At 43.8% G+C, this 22,630-nt stretch overlaps 1 protein-coding gene across 4 annotated transcripts in view; it reads left to right on the top strand.

Annotated features, from left to right (window-relative positions):
- Positions 1 to 22,630, top strand: part of GGT1 (gamma-glutamyltransferase 1) — a 247,420-nt gene that overhangs the window by 164,627 nt on the left and 60,163 nt on the right. For all 4 annotated transcript variants that reach the window (XM_082255909.1, XM_082255907.1, XM_082255910.1 and 1 more), the window contains exons 5-6: positions 6,723 to 6,915; positions 10,345 to 10,502. In XM_082255909.1, the coding sequence (XP_082112035.1) occupies positions 6,723 to 6,915; positions 10,345 to 10,502 (351 nt within the window). The remainder of the gene's footprint in view (positions 1 to 6,722; positions 6,916 to 10,344; positions 10,503 to 22,630) is intronic.

Raw genomic sequence — 22,630 nt, 5'->3', positions numbered from 1 at the left:
TCGAGCCGCCGATCCCCCGCTGAGCAGCAGGAGGACAGCTGTGTCTCCGCGCTGTGTGCGGAGACACAGCTGACAGTTCCCCATGCATCTCTATGGGCGAAATCGGATGTCAACGGACCGTCAGTCCGTTCTCACCTGATCCGATCCGATCTGATCCGCTGGACGGATGGAAAATAGGGTTTCCATCCGTCCAGATTTGACGGATCGGGTCGGATGTCAGCGGACATGTCTCCGCTGACATCCGATGCCCCATAGGAATGCATGGGGGGACCGTTCTGATCCGCCAAAAAAACGGACAGGCGGATCTGAACGGTCCGCCTGTGTGAAAGGGGCCTAAGGCCCTTTTCACACATACAGTCCGTTCAGTTCATCAGTTCAGTCACGTCAAATGTATCAGTTTTTCATCCGTTTTTCATCCGTTTTTCGTCAGTTGTCATCCGTTTTTCGTCAGTTGTTATCCGTTTTTCATCCATTTTTCATCAGTTGTTATCCGTTTTTCATCCGTTTTTCATCCGTTGTCATCCGTTGTCATCCGTTGTCATCAGTTTTTCATCCGTTGTCATCCGTTGTCATCAGTTGACATCAGTTTTTCATCCGTTGTCATCCGTTTTTCGTCCGATCCGTTTTTTTGACGGATGAAAAATAGGGCATTCATCCGTTCAAAAAAATGGACATTGACGGAAGTGGATGAAAACGGATGTTAACTGATGATCATCAGTTGTCATCCGTTTTTACATAGAGATACATTGATGTCCGTTTTTCATCCGTCAACTGATGGATGAAAAACGGACAAACGGACAGCATGTGTGAAAGGGGCCTAATACAATCCTTGTGACAAAATACATATTCCCCATTAGATGTACTCAATTTTATTTACTCAATGTTGGTCATTTGAGAAATAACATTTGAGAAGCATTAGTAATAATAAATAATAGTAAATGTTATAATAAGTCAGTTTTCAGTAGAAGCATATTTTAGGTTTTTTTTTTTTTTTATTCTAAAAATAATCTTTTATCTGGCACAATCAAATGGGTAACATGTTATGTATTTCTAATCGCACATTTTGTCTGTTCTAGCCTATGGGTACATTAAACGAAAAATAAAAATCAATGTTCCCACAATAGTTATTAGTGTAACAAATGCTAGCATCTAGAGGGCTGCATTGGGTTATGGCTCACGCGGGACTCAATGCAAATCTCACGGGAGCGGGCGGTTTTAGCTCTGCTGCGGGCGGGAGTGGGCGGTCACAAAATTTTGCGGGAGACCGGCGGGGACCGGTGCGATTTGGTGTACTGTATTTTCCAGCGTATAAGATTACTTTTTATAATAAAAAAGATACCCTTTTTTTATTATAAAAAAGATACCCTTGGCATCTTATACTCCAGGTACTGTAGCTTCAGCTAGTTACAGAATATCCTTATTAAATATTTTAGCCGACTGGATGTGTATACAGTACCTTTCGGCAACATACAGAACACCCCTGTGCTGTAATACTCTATGTACCATGCTGAGCCAATCACGGCAAGCGGTGTATTCTATGAATGCATACAAAGCCTGCTGGGATTGGCTGAGGCGGGCTTATACAACCTTTGCCAATCTGAGCAGGCTTTGTATGCATTAATAGAATACACCACTTGCCATGATTGGTTCAGCGAGGTACATAGAGTATTACAGCACAGGGACGTTCTGTAAGTAGCTGAAGCTTACTGTATACACCTCAAGCAGGCTAAAATATTAATAATACAGAAGTTCTGTATGTAGCAGAAGCTACAGTACATATTAAGGCACATCCAGCAGGCTAAAATATTTAATAGGGACGTGATGGAGTTGGGATAAATGTACAAAAGTGTACAAACATTGCGGGTGCAGGCAAGAGTGGAAACAAACATTGCGGATGCGGGCGGGAGTGCAACACAAACATTGTGGGTTGGGGCGGTCCTGGTCATAAATTTAGCGGATGCGGGAGGGTCCGGGTTTAATAAAACAGTCCTCTACTGGGCTCTACTAGCATCTAAAAAGCAACTTTTGCCACTTTGTCCCCAGTCTAGGGATTCGTCTTGATCACAATACAGACAACACATCATGTGCCAACATACTTTTTACTGGCATTTATGTGTTTATTTACAATGTGGGCAGCACAGTCTTTGGCTAAGTGGTTAGCACTTCCACCTAGCAGCACTAATTCCAGTGACTCAAGCGGATGGTATGTGGTGGTGTTTGTGGTGGTGTCTTTTGGGTTGCACACAGCAGAGAGTGAAGAGGGTGAAGATAGAGAGGATGAGGAGGGTGCAGAAGAGGAAGGCTGAGTGAGCCACTCAACCAAGTCTAGTGCTTCCTTTGACGTAATCGAATGCGCCTTTTGAAACTTCACACTTTGGCTCCGGCCTACTGCTCCTGCCCTACCCCTACCACCCCTGCGTAAGTGTCTGCCTCTTCCTCTGCCTGTCATGTTTTTAAATTACCCTGTGACAAAAGTATCTAGAGAATCGCAGTATATCTGGAAAAGGGTATATAACACCCCGCTTCAATCTGTGGTTTTGGGGGCCACTGGTCTATCACACCAGTTCTACAAAAAATTGGCCAGTAACTGTTGTCACTGTGTGTAGCACAGTTAACGCAGCAAAAGAGGAAAAATGTTTGCAGAACACAAATACACTGTTATGAAAGTATACTGTTAGATAACACCCCACTTCAATCTGTGGTATATGGGGGCCACTGGTCTATCACACCAGTAAAATTTGGCCAGTAAGTTTGGCACTGTGTGTAGCAGAGTTAACGCTGCAAAAAGACAAAATTTTTGCAGAACACAAATACACTGTTATGAAAGTATACTGTTAGATAACACCCCACTTCAATCTTTGGTATTGGGGGGCCACTGGTCTATCATACCAGTTATACAAAAAATTGGCCAGTAAGTTTGGCACTGTGTGTAGCAGAGTTAACGCACAATACAAATCCACTACAATATGCTTTCTATATTAGAAAGTTTATTATAAGTGTATTACACCCCTATATAGCGCACTGTACACCAAAGAATAGTACACCTATTTGAAATACCAATCCTTGAAAGGACTTTTGTGGACCTATAACAGAGCGATCTGTGTCACTGACAATCTGTCCCTGCTGCACACAGCAAACCTCTCCCTACACTGACAAAATGCAGAATGTAAAATCGCAGCCAGCTCAGGTCTATTTACAAGGTAGGGGGTATGTCCATGTGCTGAAATTAGCTGTCCTGTTCCACCTGATGGATGTGTCATGGGTCAAAATTCTCCCCAATGTAAAAGAATATGGCGGCCACGAACAACGCCATATGTTCGCAAGGTCGGCGAACTGCGAACGAGCAAAGTTCGCAGCGAACCGACCACCGGGCGAACATCAAGGCCATCTCTAGTCCTGGGTTCCTGGAGGATGAAGAAATTGATACCATTGTATAGCCCCCACGCTCGCCTGACCTAAATCCAAAAAAAACACTTCTGGGACTTTATGTTTCGGTCCATCTGACTCTGCCAGGTTGCACCTCACTCTGTTCAGGAGCTCAGTCATGCCCTGGTCCAGATCTGTGAGGAAATACCCCAGGACACCATCTGTCGTCTCATTAGGAGCATGCCCGACATTGTCAGGCATGCATACAAGCTACTAAGTTCCATTTTGAGTTGCTGCAATGAAATTTCAGCAAAATGGACTAGCCTGCTGCATCATTTTTCACTTTGATTTTCGGGGGGGCCTTTGAATTCAGCCCTCTGTAGGTTGATAATTTTCATTACCCAGTCCATATCAGTATAGATATCCAGCATGATATTTTTCCCCATTGAAAAAGTGTTCATTAAATTTTTTGAGCAGTGTAGTTAGGTTGAAAGATAACACTTGAGCATTAAGTTCAATCAAAAGATGGATCATAAAAACCTTCATCCTCAGAACTCAAAACCCTCAATCAATCCAGAAGAAGGCTCTTACAAAGTGTAGTGCAGTGTAGTGTATTTAGGTTTTACACTGCTGGCCAGTTACAATGGGAAAAATCAGTGCAAACATCAGTTTTCTATGCTTGTCAGGATAGGATCTGGCACCTGCCAATATTTCTGGGGAAGAGGACATGTCTCACACTGGCCTCAACATAGGAGATTTATGAAATGCTGCCTGAACTGATTTAGCTTTTCAAAGTACCATAGGTGTACATAGTCTATTGCATTAGGGTGTGCATCCCAAAGCTCAAAAACATGTGTGTGTGTGTGTGTGTGTGTATATATATAGTACGTATATACAGTATCTCACAAAAGTGACTACACCCCTCACATTTTTTGTAAATTCTTTAATATTTCTCTTCATGTGACAACACTGAAGAAATTACACTTTGCTACAATGTAAAGTAGTGAGTGTACAGCTTGTATAACAGTGTAAATTAGCTGTTCCCTCATAATAACTCAACACATAGCCATTAATGTCTAAACCGCTGGCAACAAACGTGAGTACACCCCAAATGAAAATGTACACATAGGGCCTAATTAGTCTTTTTCGCTCCCCGGTGTCATGTGACTCGTTAGTGTTACAAGGTCTCAGGTGTGAATGGGGAGCAGGTGTGTTAAATTTGGTGTTATCGCTCTCACTCTCTCATACTGGTCACTGGAAGTTTAACATGGCACCTCATGGCAAATAACTCTCTAAAGATCTGACAAAAAAGGAATTGTTGCTCTAAATAAAGATAGCCTAGGCTATAAGATTACCAAGACCCTAAAACTGAGCTGCAGCACGGTGACCAAGACCATACAGTGGTTTAGCAGGACAGGTTCCACTCAACCATGGCACGCAGAACAGACCTTGCCACGGTTGAGAAGTTGAGTGCACGTGCTCAGCATCATATCCAGAGGTTGTCTTTGGGAAATAGAAGTATAAGACTGCCAGCATTGCTGCAGAGGTTGAAGGGGTGGGGGTCAGCCTATCAGTGCTCAGACCATACACCACTGCATCAAATTGGTCTGCATGGCCAGAAGGAAGCCTCTTCTAAAGAGAATGCACAAGAAAGCCCACAAACAGTTTGCTGAAGTTAAGCAGACTAAGGACATGGATTACTGGAACCATGTCCTGTGGTCTGATGAGACCACGATAAACTTATTTAGTTTTGATGGCGTCAAGCGTGTGAGGCGCCAACCAAGTGAGGAGTACAAAGACAGGTGTGTCTTGCCTACAGTCAAGCATGTTGGTGGGAGTGTCATGGTCTGGGGCTGCATGAGTGCTGCCAGCACTGGGGAGCTACAGTTCATTGAGGAAACCATAATTGCCAACATGTATTGTGACATACTGAAGCAGAGCATGATCCCCTCCCTTCGGAGACTGGGCTGCAGGGCAGTATTTCAACATAACGACCCCAAACACACCTCCAAGATGACCACTGCCTTGCTAAAGAAGCTGAGGGTGATGGACTGGCCAAGCATGTCCCCAGACCTAAACCCTTTTGAGCATCTGTGGGGCATCCTCAAATGGAAGGTGGAATTTCGCAAGGCCTCTAACATCCACCAGCTCCGTGATGTCATCATGGAGGAGTGGAAGAGGACTCCTGTGAAGCTCTGGTGAACTCCATGCCCAAGAGGGTTAAGGCAGTGCAGAAAAATAATGGTGGCCACACAAAATATTCACACTTTGGGCCCAGTTTGGACTTTTGGACTTAGGGGTGCACTCACTTTTTTTGCCAGTGGTTTAGACATTGACTGTGTGCTGAGGTATTTTTTTTTGGGGGGGGGGGGCAGCGAATTTACACTGTTATACAAGCTGTACACTCACTACTTTACATTGTAGCAAAGTGTAATTTCTTCAGTGTTGTCACATGAAATGATATAATAAAATATTTACAAAAATGTGAGGTGTGTACTCAGTTTTGTGAGATACTGTATATATAAATACACACACTCTCTTGTAAATAAATGTAAACATTTTTGAATGTATTGAAACATGGACAGTGTTAGTAAGACAGTGGATTATGTCAGTAGAGCAGTAGACCTCTCAGTAGGGCAGAGGTTGGTGTCAGTAGGACAGAGGTTGGTGTCAGTAGGGCAGTGGATGGTGTCTGTTTTTAGGGCAGTTGACTTTGTCAGTGGGGCAGAGGACGGTGTCAGTAGAGCAGTGGACAGTGTCAGTATGGCATAGGGCAGAGAGTGGTGTCAATAGGGCATTGGAGGGCATCACAGTAAACACAGTTTACTATTCTTCAGTCATGAATGAAAACAGAGAGTGATCGGTACCGCTCACTCACTGTGTTCATTTACAAAAGGAAGGTAAATCACACATTCCCCTTCCCCTGCTCTCCATCCTGAAACATCCCGCTGTGTACCCACAGCAGCAGCCAGCGGGAGAAAAGAGGAGGAAAGCGGGCAGCGCTGCAGGAAGGGGGGGGGGCCGGGGGAGCCCAGGCAGCAGGGGGAATCTGCCCCGCATTGGGGTGATTAGGTTGTGCCCAGGCACACCCTGCACAGCTTGTGCACACGCCAATGCGAAGCACTCCATATAGTGTGACACTCCATGACCTCAGCCCTATGACCTTGGTTTCCATAAAGGAGAGTAACTAAGACATGAATGAAATCAAGAACAATCCTTTTTTGATAAATAGAATGGCTATATCTGGCACGTTTGCCTTATTTAAATGTATTGACCAATTTTCTTTTCTACTGTTTTTCTTACACCTTATTTAACTTGACCATATGGCTTACATGCTACACTATCATGTTCTACAGGTGGATTGTCCATAGCAGTACCAGGAGAGATTCGAGGATACAAGGTAGCACACGATCGACATGGCAAGTTGCCATGGAAACGTTTGTTTGAGCCAAGCATTAAGTTGGCAAGAGAGGGATTTCCAGTTGGCCTGGGCCTGTCTCAGGGCCTGTCTTCTGCCAAAGCTCACATTGAATCGGACAAATCACTATGGTAAGGAGCAACATGGTGACTTGCTTATAGTCCTAATTGCATTTACGTCCGCACTGCTATCTGTTTTAAAACTTCTGTCCTTATTACATTGTTTAGATTTTATATGGCCCATTCATCATTTTACTTGCATTATTTGTGCCTCTTATATTTCGTTTTATCTTTATTTATTAAGTCAGCATCCCCAATCCTTTTTCCTCTATTTAAAAACCTATTAAGGTACACATTTACGTTGATATAAGAGGGGTACAGGGAACTGTGCCTATTGCCTTTAAATTCAGCCCTGGCATGATTTTTGTCATCCTAACCCACTGCTTGTTTCAGGGCAACTTTATGCCTGAAGACTTGTGTTCCCAACCTTGCAATTATGCCACCAAGGAGTAGGCCCTATATCTGCCTGTCTGAGAATATAGAAAATAATTGTCCGAACAGACAGCCGGCTGCACTTTCGGGTTCGCCTATCACCTGACGTCCCAACACGTATCGTCACTGTCACGGGACGTCAGGTGATCCCGGAACCCGGAAGTGCGGCCGGCTGTCTGTTTGGACAATACAAAAGGGATGATTTTGCTGACTGTTATCTAACTAAATGTGAGTTACACTATTTTTGTCCAAATAAATTGCTTAAAATACTACACCATATGGAGTCTTCTTCCCCTATGTTGCTCTGCTTGAGTTGGAGACGATAGGATTTTCTACACTACATCTAGAATCTACTTCATGCCTGTGGTTTACTTCATGCTGTTACCTTACAGCAGTAAGGTAAGGGTGTAGCACACCCAGAACAGTGACTTTTTTCTCAACCACCTGGTGCTGGAGCTTCATTTTATTTACTAACTACACCATTGAGTGTTCACTGTTATTTGTGTGTATTTATATATCCATGATGGACTGTTTATGAAAAAACATGTATTTTGTTCATGTTTTAGCACTGATCTATTGTGCACCATTTACTTCTATCACTTTGTCTTTAGTGCACTACAATTTATATTAACTATTTACACATATGCATTGGCTATTAATGAATATTCACCTTATTTGAATTTTTACAGTCAACTTACAGTATTTCATTTTTAATACCCTTTATAGTATGTTTTGCAGACATTATTATTTGGATTAGCACAGCTCCACATATCTTTATGTTTACTCTATCTCACTCAGCTTTGGCAAGGCTGATTAGGCAGCTGCAGCTATCACTTTGTCCTTTATCGTTTCACCTGATAGCGCAGGGGTTCCTCTTTTTCTCTTAAGGTAGATACTTTGGCATCTGTGGATGCTTCTTTTGGCCATTTAAGAGGGGCCGTTTAAGAGGGGATGTTCCCTTTTGAGGAGTGTTTTTTCTTTAAACCTTTAGTTTTTCAGACTGGGCTCCTATGACCCGGTTAAGGCTCCTGTGTCTTGGTTAAGGGCTCTTCTGTGCAGCCTTGGGTTATTTTCCCCACTTCTCATTTTACTTTTGGCATTGCATTTGGATGTCCCACTAGTTATGATTTATGGAGCGCTGTATCCGTCGATGAAAAAAAGAGAAAATGGGATTTTTGTACTTACTGTAAAATCCATTTCTCCGAGTTCATCAACGGACACAGCACCCACCCCTTTATGGAGTTCTGATACTTCTAATACTGCTTGCTACTAAACTGATTACCTAGAGCAGAGAGTGGGGTTATATACCAGCTAAGGACAGCCCATTGGCATAGCCAGGTGTTTTTTGTTCTGCCTAGTCTTACTCCTGAAGGAGGCAAAATAACCCACCAGTTATGATTTATGGAGCACTGTGTCCATCCATGAACTCAGAGAAATGGATTTTGTGGTAAGTACAAAAATCCCATTATCTTAATATGCACATTGGTTTTATCTGTGCATGCTTCAGATTTGCCTCATTCTAATTAATACCAATTTCACTTAGTTACATTGAATAAAAATATTAATGTCCATAGATTAATGTAGTACTAAAGACTAGGCTTTTTTTTTTTTTTTTTTAATTTACGTTAATGCATTCTCTACATTACTACAAAGTACAGTAGAACATGCTTCAATACTTTTACATGTCCAAGTTTCTCCAGTGTGTCAAAACTTAAATGTGGTTTAAAATCACTGCCGTGCCACAGCGTGCTCCCATTGTGCTTCAAATGCACAGGGACAGCACATGCTTCAGCCGCTGTCAGGCACTCACAGGGAGGAGTCAACTGCCAGTGTTCCTAGTGGTATATGGTCTTGTTGAGTAGATAGTAGTCTCATTGTTTATTTAATCACAAGTATAGAATAACAGAATTATCATATCCCTAAGTAAAGTAAGTACTGTAACTAATTGTCATAGTATTGCTATTAAAATTATTATAACACAATATCTGACTTTCTAATTGTATATTGTTTCACTCATAAATCTATGAATGTATATTGTATTAGATGAATATTTTGCTGCTGGAAACCTAAAGATTTCAGAAAAATGGATTACAAATCCATATTCCTCCAATTTGGAGAAAATGTCAGATGATAAATTGCTGAAGGAAGATCTTTTGCTTTTCAGAAAAATGAAGCTCTTGAAATGTAATTTAAAGTTTTGATGTGCAGCACTGGGTATGTTCTCTAGACTTGGTGGAAAAGCACTTTATGTCCCCATTTTATTTGCAACCACATACTGTGAATCTGGATTCAGTACTCTTTTGTCAATCAAGAAAAAATTTAGCAATCGCCTGAATCCGGAGGCACACCCGTGGATTGCAATCAGCAATAAAACTTTGCGTTTTGACAAAATCATGAATGATGAGCAGGAGCAAGTAAGTCATTGAACTCAATGTTCACAATTGAGATTGATTTTACATTTTTTTTCTGAATAAATTAGAAATCTAATTGTTAAATTTATATCCACATCTGTGTGCTGTTAAAAGCTTATTTTTTTAAGCTCAATTTGTTCACCCGCAGTATTTTATGTGGTTCAATTTGTGGTTCACAAATTACAAACTGGACTCCCTTATCCTCAAATGTGATATTATTTCTGTAAGGGGGAGCAAACAATATTTAAACATTTCCTAGGGGTGTGAATCATAAAAAAGGTTTGGAAAGATGTAAAGTGAATGTAAAGTCAGATTGTAATATGGATGGTGATCTTTATAGCAGGTCTTGTGGACACATTTTACATCTCTTGGTAGGAAAATATTTTCCTCCAGTTTCAAAGAGTGCACTTTTGAAAGTGCCATCATGTCTTTGTGTGTGGGGGGGGGGGGGGGGAATTAAAAAATTTACTTCGCTTGTGGCAAAAACGTTAGGGGTAATCACCCCAGTGGCACGAAGACTGTAAATACCTATTCAGTTCTAGGGGTTTCTCTATTCATACTTCCTATAGTAAGGGATTTAATCATTTCTGTTGAAATACATTTTTTAGGCTGACCATATTTAAAATATGTCTTTTCCTTTTACGGTAACCCCCCACAGTGAAGTGTTGTGTGACGCACAAGGGAAATTATTGGAGAAAGGAGATATTGTAAAGATGCCTAAACTGGCAGAAACGCTACAGATCCTTGCAGATGATCCTGAGTCATTCTACAGTGGTCCATTAGCCATACAAATTGTCAAAGACATTCAACAAGCAGGTAAGATCAGGCTGTACGAAGTGTGTAGGATCTTTATGTTTGCATGAGCTGGCTCTGAATTTTCTGTTTTTCACTGCAAAAACATACATGAAGTTATGTCTAAAGCCTCATACACACGCACCGATTGTTGGCCGTGAATATTCGGCCAACGTCCGATCGGCCGATTGTCGGCTTGTTAGTATGATGCTTCCGACAACCGACTGCGACTTTTTGGCCGAACAAAATCTGGTGTGCATGCTATAAAATTTTTGTTGGCCGTCAACAGAACAGCCGATTGTTCGTCAGTCAGTACAGATTTCGGCAGACAAAAATCAGATGAGCAAGACTGGGCATGCTCAGAGAAGAAAAAACACACACGGAAAGTAAACCAGCACATGACATCACTTCTGAAGTTGGTTGTTGTTGGCCGAAAAAATTTGCGTGCAGTCTAGAGCACATTTCAACCAACACAACAACACTGGACAAAAGACGGCCGATCGGTCGGCCGATAATCGTTGCGTGTGTACGAGGCTTAACTCCTGGCACACAGGCAACAGTTTAACTACATGTATATTTAATGACTCAATTACTACAGTAAAACATTTGTAATTCTGGACAGCCAGTCTTGCCATTTATAATAATCCTACACACTGCACAGCCAGATTGATGATGCACATTATGCCCAATTAAGCAATTGACCCGCCTGGTTTCATAATTTAGCTTCCTTTGTCACCTTTCAATTAATAGCCTTCTCGATAAATCAAATAAATCAGCATTGTCACCTCTGTCCAAAGAACAAGGAACTTAAGGGTCCTTTTACAAAATACTGCACTTAAAAATTCACTGCAAGGCATTGAAAATGCATGTGCTTTGATGTGCAATTACTATAAATTTTTATGCTAATTGCCTTGTATAGCATGGTGTTTTTATGCACGTTGGCTTGAATTTCCATTCTCTGGAAGGAATTAAATACTTGCAACTATATATCTTTACTTTTAGTTGTGTTGGCAATGCATGAGTTCATCTGCATTGCTTTACAATGCAGATAAGTTGCATTTTAACGCAACACCCATGTACATAACATTGTGGTATGAATGAGGCACACAGACCATTGTTTTATGTGCACTATTCCAGTGATCAGCCCTGATCCAGTGTGGAAAAATACAGGTCACTGCACATGGTGGGAATGAGCCCTTAAGCTGAATGGGAAATCAGTAAAAGCTAAACTAGGGAGTAGTAAAATCGACTTTATAGACTAGCAGAAGTGTGTGTATCAAAAGAATGAATGGGCAAATAATAAATTTAGGTAAAACTGCAGCCTATGCTGTATGTATTTCAGGTGTGTAATTTGACATTTGCCAGGTGCTACATTATAAAGTCAGGTCCAAAAATATTGGGACATTGACACAATTCTAATCTTTTTGGCTCTATACATCACCACAATGGATTTGAAATAAAAAAAAAACATAATGTGCTTTAACTGCAGACTTTCAGCTTTATTTGAGGCTATTTACATTCAAATCAGGTGAACGGTGTAGGAATTACAGCAGTTTGTATATGTGCCTCCCACTTTTTAAGGGACCAAAAGTAATGGGACAGATTAACAATCATAAATCAAACTTTCACTTTTTAATACTTGGTTGCAAATCCTTTGCAGTTAATTATAGCCTGAAGTCTGGAAAGCATAGACATCACAAGACGCTGGGTTTCATCCCTGGTGATGCTCTGCCAGGCCTCTACTGCAACTGTCTTCAGTTCCTGCTTGTTCTTGGGGCATTTTCCCTTCAGTTTTGTCTTCAGCAAGTGAAATAAATGCTCAATCGGATTCAGATCAGGTGATTGACTTGGCCATTGCATAACATTCCACTTCTTTCCCTTAAAAAACTCTTTGATTTCTTTCGCAGTATGCTTCAGGTCATTGTCCATCTGCACTGTGAAGCGCCGTCCAATAAGTTCTGAAGCATTTGGCTGAATATGAGCAGATAATATTGCCCGAAACAGTTCAGAATTCATCCTGCTGCTTTTGTCAGCAGTCACATCATCAATAAATACAAGAGAACCAGTTCCATTGGCAGCCATACATGCCCACGCCATGACACTACCACCACCATGCTTCACTGATGAGGTGGTATGCTTTGGATCATGAGCAGTTCCTTTCCTTCTCCATACTCTTCTCTTCCCATCACTCTGGAACAATTTGATCTTGGTCTCATCTGTCCATAGGATGTTGTTCCAGAACTGTGAAGGCATGTCCCAAGAGGCAGGTGTGAAAAAAGTGTTCATGGTGCAGTGACCAAGGTGCCAAAAACTCAAGGTGAGCTGCCCCCACCAGTGAGAATTATGTCACCCCTGGGCTGCCATCCCAGGGGCGCATACACCCCGGGCTTTTTTCGATCCCGGCCTTCAGCCAGACCAGCGCAGCCCATCCCCACCAACAGGCATCGGAACTTGGACGGCTTAGGGAGAGCCTACCTTCAACTGGGGACAAGCCTTTTGCAAGGCCAGATTCAACCAAGGAGTAAAAGCCCTCCCATCACCATCCTCGTTCCTCAGCCAATTACATCCAGGAGCAATACTAACCAGCCTCCATGACAAACCGGCTTTCTTGCTCCCTTCAAACTGGTATGAACAGATTATCCCATTCAAATCAGGAGGCAATGGACCCTTCCAGCTTTCTCAGACATGACGTACTTTCCATGCCACAGTGATGTCCAGGCGCTCAGAAATTTTCGGTCATGCCGAAACTAACCTTCCAGGTCCATACCAACTGATAAGAACAGATACTACACTTGATCTTAGCCAAAAGGCCGAGAGCTCACCGGTGCGTTCTTTCTTTTTGAAGATGTTCCAAACAGTTGATTTGGCTACACCTAATGTTTTTGCTATCTCTCTGATGGGTTTGTTTTGTTTTTTCAGCCTAATGATGGCTTGCTTCACTGATAGTGACAGCTCTTTGGATCTCATATTGAGAGTTGACAGCAACAGATTCCAAATGCAAATAGCACACTTGAAATGAACTCTGGACCTTTTATCTGCTCCTTGTAAATGGGTGTAATGAGGGAATAACACACACCTGACCATGGAACAGCTAAGCAGCCAATTGTCCCATTACTTTTGGTCACTTAAAAAGTGGGAGGCACATATACAAACTGTTGTAATTCCTACGCCTTTCACCTGATTTGGATATAAATACCCTCAAATTAAAGCTGAAAGTCTGCAGTTAAAGCACATCTTGTTCATTTTATTTCAAATCCATTTTGGCGGTGTATAGAGCCAAAAAGATTAGAATTGTATCGATGTCTCAATATATATGGACCTGACTGTATATCGGTTTCCAACTGGCTTTTCTGTATGTGTGACTGATGTAGGGATCTGTAAGACTGTAGTAGGTACATTAGGTATACATCTTTATAGTCACAGGACTGTGGAATAGTTGTGTTCTTTGTTCATTAAAAACAACTCCTTTGTGCCCCCCCCCCCCCCCAAAAAAAAACAAAAAACAAAAAAAACCCACACTGATTAAACTTACATCATTAACTCAAACTTAACCAAAATAATGGATATAAATTGCAATTCATAATATGTCAGCTGTGCTTCTTGTCCCTGTTAGACAGACTTTGAACCTTTACTAACAGATAATACCAATTTAATAAAGATCAACACATATTTAAAAAATAGTATACTTTAATAATCCATGCTTATACTACTATAAGGTCACACGTATTACTCATAACCCATTAAAAATGAATTATAGTTTCAAGCAGGGCCCTGAATCCTGTATAAACTTAATACAGAGTAAAGCCCCGTACACACGTACCGAATGTCGGCCGAACGATCGGCCGTCTTTTGTCCAGTGCTGTCCTGTCGGTTGAAAAGTGCTAAAGACTGCACACGAATTTTGTCGGCCAACAACAGCCAACTGCAGAAGTGATGTCATGTGATGGTTAACTTTCCGTGTGTTTTTTCTTCTCTGAGCATCCCCAGTCTTGCTCATCTGCTGTTAGTCGGCCGAATTCTGTACTGACTGGCGAACAATCCGTCACACGCATCTGGTGACGGCCAACAAAAATTTTATAGCCTGCATACCCGATTCTGTTCGGCCGAAAAGTCGCAGTCGGTTGTCGGAAGCATCATACTAACAAGCCGACAATCGGACGATCGTTCGGCGGCCGAATATTTACGGCCGACAATCGCTACGTGTGTACGGGCCTTTATCCAATTGATTTAAATCTACCATTTTTCAAATTTATATATAAATTTTGTAAGATGTAATGGGTAAGGAGGATAGGGGCATTAACACACACACACACATATATATATATATATATATATATATATATAAAACATGAAACACAATTTAAATTTAAACATTAAAAACAATTTTTCCTTTTACCAATAAATACTTAAAATAATATAGGGGTTTTATCAAAAACCAAGATATAGACTCAACAGTCAAATCATTAAATCTGAGTATATACGTTGTTGTGAAAGTAAATGTAGACACACAAGCGTTGATCACAAAGATGTAAAAATTAAACATACAGTATAGCCCAGCTCAAATTGAATCAAAACCACACTGCCACCTCTAATTGTGTTGACATGGAACCAACACAGGTATATGTCACAGAGTGGTTTGGCTCTTCCTTATCAATTTACATCTTTTGTATTTGATATGACATAAATTGAAACATTTTCTGGGAGATTGGATTAATCTATACAGTGTTGAGTTTATACAGGATGCAGAGCCCTGTTTGAAATTATAATTAGTTTTTAACAGTTTATTGGTAATATTATGTGTAATCTTGTAGTAGTTTTACCATGGATTCATGAAAAAAATTATAATTTTTTTTAAATGTATTGATCTTTGTTAAATGGGTATTATCTACAGGCAGTGGCATAGCGTGGGTTGTCAGCGCCCGGGGCAAGGCAAGTAATTTGCGCCCCCTAACCTGCGGACTTTAAGCACTCCCTGAGTCCCTTCCTACAATAGTACTGACCAGCCTGATTCCTACACTGACCACTACACTACACTGACCACTACACTACACTACACTGACCACTAAACTACACTACACTGACCATTACACTACACTACACTGACCACTACACTACACTACACTGCCATTACACTAAACTACACTGACCACTACACTACACTACACTGACCATTACACTACACTAAACTGACCACTACACTACACTACACTGACCATTACACTACACTGACCATTACACTACACTACACTGACCATTACACTATACTGACCACTACACTATACTAACCACTACACTACACTGACCATTACACTACACTACACTACACTACACTACACTGACCATTACACTACACTACACAGACCACTACACTACACTACACTACACTACACGGACCACTACACTGACCATTACACTACACTACACTACACTGACCATTACACTACACTGACCACTACACAACTCTAAACTGACCACTACACTACACTGACCATTACACTACATTACACTACACTGACCACTACACTACACTGACCATTACACTACACCACACTGACCACTACACTGACCATTACACACTACTACACTGACCACTACACTACACTCACCATTACACTATATTACACTACACTGACCATTACACTACACTACACTGACCACTACACTACACTAACCACTACACTACACTACACTGACCATTACACTACACTACATTGACCATTACACTACACCACACTGACCACTACACTACACTTCACTGACCATTACACTACACTGACCATTACAATGCACTACACTGACCACTACCCTACACTACACTACACTACACTAACCACTACCCTACATTGACCACTACACTCTACACTACACTACACTGACCACTACACTACACTGACCACTACACTACACTGATCACTACACTACACTGTCCACTACACTGCACTGACCACTACACTACACTGACCACTACACTACACTGACCATTACACTACACTGACCACTACACACTACACACTACTACACTGACCACTGCACTACACTGACCACTACACTACACCACACTCTCCACTACACTAAACTACACTACAATGACCACTACACTACACTGTCCACTACACTGCACTGACCACTACACTGACCACTACACTACACTGACCATTACACTACACTACACTGACCACTACGCACTACTACACTGACCACTACACTACACTGACCACTACACTACACTGACCACTACACTACACTACACTGACCATTACACTACACTACACTGACCACTACACTACACTGACCATTACACTACACTGACCACTACACTACCCACTACCCTACACTACCCACTACACTACACTGACCACTCTGCTACACTACACTGAACACTACACTACACTGACCACTACACTACAATACACTACACTGACCAGTGGCGGCCCGTGCATAGGGGCGCCAGGGCGCCGCCCCCCTACCCCTAAAACAAAAGAAAAAAAACAAAACAAACAAATAAAGTTGTACAAAAAAAAATTGGGTTCGCCGGCCTCGCCTGAAGGAACTGGTGGCTAGGGGGGGGGGTGGGGTTACGTCCCAGAAGAGGCGCCGATTGGCTGCCTTCTGGGTGGTAACCTGGGCGCAAGTCTTTGCGATTGGACACCCCCACTTTCTGATATCCTGGCTGTGATTGGTCCAGTCTACAGCCTGGACCAATCATCATCCAGGATATCGCTGACGTCACAATGGTCGCGGTGCCGGTGCGTGCGTCAGTCACTCACCGTCACCGCCGCTCAGAGAAGAGGAGAGGCCGCCCGCCGGTTCCCGCCGCCGAGACGAGGGAGAAGGACACGCCGCAGAAGAGGAGGAAGAAGCTGAGCCGCGCCGCCGCCAGGTAAGTTTGAAGGGAGCACGCACGCTGGTCTCTGCATCGATTGGGGTACAATGCTGTGGGCACTCTGCAATAGTTGGGGTACAATGCTGGCACTCTGCAATCATTGGGGTACAATGCTGGCACTCTGCAATAATTGGGATACAATGCTGGCACTCTGCAATAATTGGGAGACAATGCTGGCACTCTGCAATCATTGGGGGACAATGCTGGCACTCTGCAATCATTGGGGGACAATGCTGGCACTCTGCAATCATTGGGGTACAATGCTGGCACTCTGCAATCATTGGGGTACAATGCTGGCACTCTGCAATAATTGGGGGACAATGCTGGCACTCTGCAATAATTGGGGGACAATGCTGTGCCGCTCTGCAATCATTGGGGGACAATGCTGTGGCACTCTGTAATCATTGGGGTACAATGCTGTGGCGCTCTGCAATCATTGGGGTACAATGCTGTGGGGCTCTGCAATCATTGGGGGACAATGCTGTGGCGCTCTGCAATAATTGGGGGACAATGCTGTGGCGCTCTGCAATCATTGGGGGACAATGCTGTGGCGCTCTGCAATCATTGGGGGACAATGCTGTGGCGCTCTGCAATCATTGGGGGACAATGCTGTGGCGCTCTGCAATCATTGGGGGACAATGCTGTGGCGCTCTGCAATAATTGGGGGACAATGCTGTGGCGCTCTGCAATCATTGGGGGACAATGCTGCGGGCACTCTGCAATAATTGGGGGACAATGCTGTGGCGCTCTGCAATCATTGGGGGACAATGCTGTGGCGCTCTGCAATCATTGGGGGACAATGCTGTGGCGCTCTGCAATCATTGGGGGACAATGCTGTGGCACTCTGCAATCATTGGGGGACAATGCTGTGGCGCTCTGCAATAATTGGGGGACAATGCTGTGGCGCTCTGCAATAATTGGGGGACAATGCTGTGGCGCTCTGCAATCGTTGGGGGACAATGCTGCGGGCACTCTGCAATCATTGGCGGACAATGCTGTGGTGCTCTGCAATCATTGGGGGACAATGCTGTGGCGCTCTGCAATCATTGGGGGACAATGCTGTGGCGCTCTGCAATTATTGGGGGACAATGCTGTGGCGCTCTGCAATCATTGGGGGACAATGCTGTGGGCACTCTGCAATCATTGGGGGACAATGCTGTGGCGCTCTGCAATCATTGGGGGACAATGCTGTGGCGCTCTGCAATCATTGGGGGACAATGCTGTGACACTCTGCAATCATTGGGGTACAATGCTGTGGCGCACTCTGCAATCATTGGGGACAATGCTGTGGCGCTCTGCAGTGATTGGGGACAATGCTGTGGCGCTCTGCAGTGATTGGGGACAATGCTGTGGCGCTCTGCATTGAAAGAGGCTCGCACGCTGAACTCTGCATTGATGGGGGCACGGAACAGTTGCATTGAAGGGGGCACGCACGCTGAACTCTGCACAGTGTTTATTGCATTGAAGGGGGCACAGCACAGTTGCATTGAAGGGGGCATGCACGCTGAACTCTGCATTGTTGGGGCACAGCACAGAGTTCATTGCATTGAAGGGGGCACAGCACAGTGTTTATTGCATTGAAGGGGGCACAGCACAGTGTTTATTGCATTGAAGGGGGCACAGCACAGTGTTCATTGCATTGTGGGGGCACAGCACAGTGTTCATTGCATTGAAGGGGGCACAGCACAGTGTTTATTGCATTGAAGGGGGCACAGCACAGTGTTTATTGCATTGAAGAGGGCACAGCACAGTGTTCATTGCATTGAAGGGGCACAGCACAGTGTTCATTGCATTGAAGGGGGCACAGCACAGTGTTCATTGCATTGAAGGGGGCACAGCACAGTGTTTATTGCATTGAAGGGGGCACAGCACAGTGTTTATTGCATTGAAGGGGGCACAGCACAGTGTTTATTGCATTGAAGGGGGCACAGCACAGTGTTTATTGCATTGAAGAGGGCACAGCACAGTGTTCATTGCATTGAAGGGGGCACAGCACAGTGTTCATTGCATTGAAGGGGGCACAGCACAGTGTTCATTGCATTGAAGGGGGCACAGCACAGTTGCATTGAAGGGGGCACGCACACTGAACTCTGCATTGTGGGGGCACAGCACAGTGTTTATTGCATTGAAGGGGGCACAGCACAGTGTTCATTGCATTGAAGGGGGCACAGCACATTGTTCATTGCATTGAAGGGGGCACAGCACAGTTGCATTGAAGGGGGCACGCACACTGAACTCTGCATTGTGGGGGCACAGGACAGTGTTTATTGCATTGAAGGGGGCACAGCACAGTGTTTATTGCATTGAAGGGGGCACAGCACAGTGTTTATTGCATTGAAGGGAGCACAGCACAGTGTTTATTGCATTGAAGGGGGCATAGCACAGTGTTCAGTGCATTGAAGGGGGCACAGAACAGTGTTTATTGCATTGAAGGGGGCACAGCACAGTGTTCATTGCATTGAACATTGAAGGGGGCACAGCACAGTGTTTATTGCATTGAAGGGGGCACAGCACAGTGTTTATTGCATTGAAGGGGGCACAGCACAGTGTTTATTGCATTGAAGGGGGCATGCACGCTGAACTCTGCATTGTTGGGGCACAGCACAGTGTTCATTGCATTGGAGGGGGCATAGCACAGTGTTTATTGCATTGAAGGGGGCATAGCACAGTGTTCATTGCATTGAAGGGGGCACAGCACAGTTGCATTGAAGGGGGCACAGCACAGTGTTTATTGCATTGAAGGGGGCATGCACGCTGAACTCTGCATTGTTGGGGCACAGTGTTCATTGCATTGAAGGGGGCACAGCACATTGTTCATTGCATTGAAGGGGGCACAGCACAGTTGCATTGAAGGGGGCACAGCACAGTGTTTATTGCATTGAAGGGGGCATGCACGCTGAACTCTGCATTGTTGGGGCACAGTGTTCATTGCATTGAAGGGGGCATAGCACAGTGTTTATTGCATTGAAGGGGGCATAGCACAGTGTTCATTGCATTGAAGGGGGCACAGCACATTGTTCATTGCATTGAAGGGGGCACAGCACAGTTGCATTGAAGGGGGCACGCACACTGAACTCTGCATTGTGGGGGCACAGCACAGTGTTTATTGCATTGAAGGGGGCACAGCACAGTGTTTATTGCATTGAAGGGGGCACAGAACAGTGTTTATTGCATTGAAGGGGGCATGCACGCTGAACTCTGCATTGTTGGGGCACAGCACAGTGTTCATTGCATTGAAGGGGGCACAGAACAGTGTTTATTGCATTGAAGGGGGCACAGCACAGTGTTTATTGCATTGAAGGGGGCATAGCACAGTGTTCATTGCATTGAAGGGGGCACAGCACATTGTTCATTGCATTGAAGGGGGCACAGCACAGTTGCATTGAAGGGGGCATGCACGCTGAACTCTGCATTGTGGGGGCACAGCACAGTGTTTATTGCATTGAAGGGGGCATAGCACAGTGTTCATTGCATTGAAGGGGGCACGCACGCTGAACTCTGCATTGAAGGGGGCATGTACACTGGTCTCTGCATTGAAAGGGGGCATGTACGCTGGTCACTGCATTGAAAGGGGGCATATACCATCTCCTGTACCATGACCTGTGACATGCCTATACCATATCTGTGCCATGCCTATACCATCTTCTGTACCATCACCTGTGCCATGCCTGTACCATCACCTATGCCATGCTTATACCATCACCTGTGCCATGCCTGTACCATGACTTCAAAGTCACGCAATTTTTTACTGCGTTTTTTGACGCGAAGCAATACCTATTACATTTTTCTTTTTGCGCACCCCCCAAATATTTTGAGCACCAGCCGCCACTGACACTGACCATTACACTGCACTACGCTGACCAGTACACTACACTACACTAGACTGATCACTGCACTACATTGACCACTACACTACACTGACCATTACACTACACTACACTACACTGACCACTACACTGACCACTACACTACACTGACCACTGCACTACACTGTCCACTACACTGACCACTACACTACACTGACCACTACACTACACTGACCACTACACACTACTACACTGACCACTACACTACGCTACACTACACTCTCCACTACACTGACCATTACACTACACTACACTGACCACTACACTACACTACACTGACCATTACACTACACTGACCATTACACTACACTACCCACTATACTACACTGACCACTACACTACACAACACTGACCACTACACTACACTGACCACTACACACTACTACACTGACCACTACACTACGCTACACTACACTCTCCACTACACTGTCCACTACACTGCACTGACCATTACACTACACTACACTACACTACACTGACCATTACACTACACTGACCATTACACTACACTACCCACTATACTACACTACCCACTATACTACACTGACCACTACACTACACTGACCACTACACACTACTACACTGACCACTACACTACACAACACTGACCACTACACTACACAACACTGACCACTACACTACAATACGCTACACTGACGATTACACTACACTGAACAGTACACTACACTACACTATACTGACCACTACCCTACACTGACCACTACACTGACCACTACATTACACTACACTGACCACTACACTACTCTGACCACTGCACTACACTGACCACTTCACTTCACTGACCACTACACTACACTACACTGACCACTACACTACACTGACCATTACACTACACTGAAAACTACACTAAAGTGACCATTACACTACACTACATTGACCACTACACTAACCACTACACTACACTGAACACTACACTACACTGTCCACTACACTGCACTGACCACTACACAGACCACTACACTACCCTGACCACTACACTACCCTGACCACTACACTACACTGACCATTACACTACACTACACTGACAACTACTCACTACTACACTGACCACTACACTACACTGACCACTACACTACACTACACTCTTTACTACACTACACTGACCATTAGACTACACTACACTACACTACACTACACTACACTGACCATTACACTACACTGACCATTACACTACATTACACTACACTACACTACACTACACTGACCATTACACTACCCACTACACTACAATACACTAAACTGACAACTACACTAGAATACGCTACACTGACCATTACACTACACTACACTACACTACACTGACCACTACACTATACTACACTACACTGACCATTACACTACACTACACTGACCACTACACTACACTACACTGACCATTACAC

This window comes from Pelophylax lessonae, assembly GCF_965119305.1.
Source record: "Pelophylax lessonae genome assembly, chromosome: 1".
Lineage (NCBI taxonomy): Eukaryota > Metazoa > Chordata > Amphibia > Anura > Ranidae > Pelophylax > Pelophylax lessonae.
The sequence above is the reverse complement of the archived record's forward strand: the minus strand, read 5'-3'. Positions and strand labels throughout refer to the sequence as shown.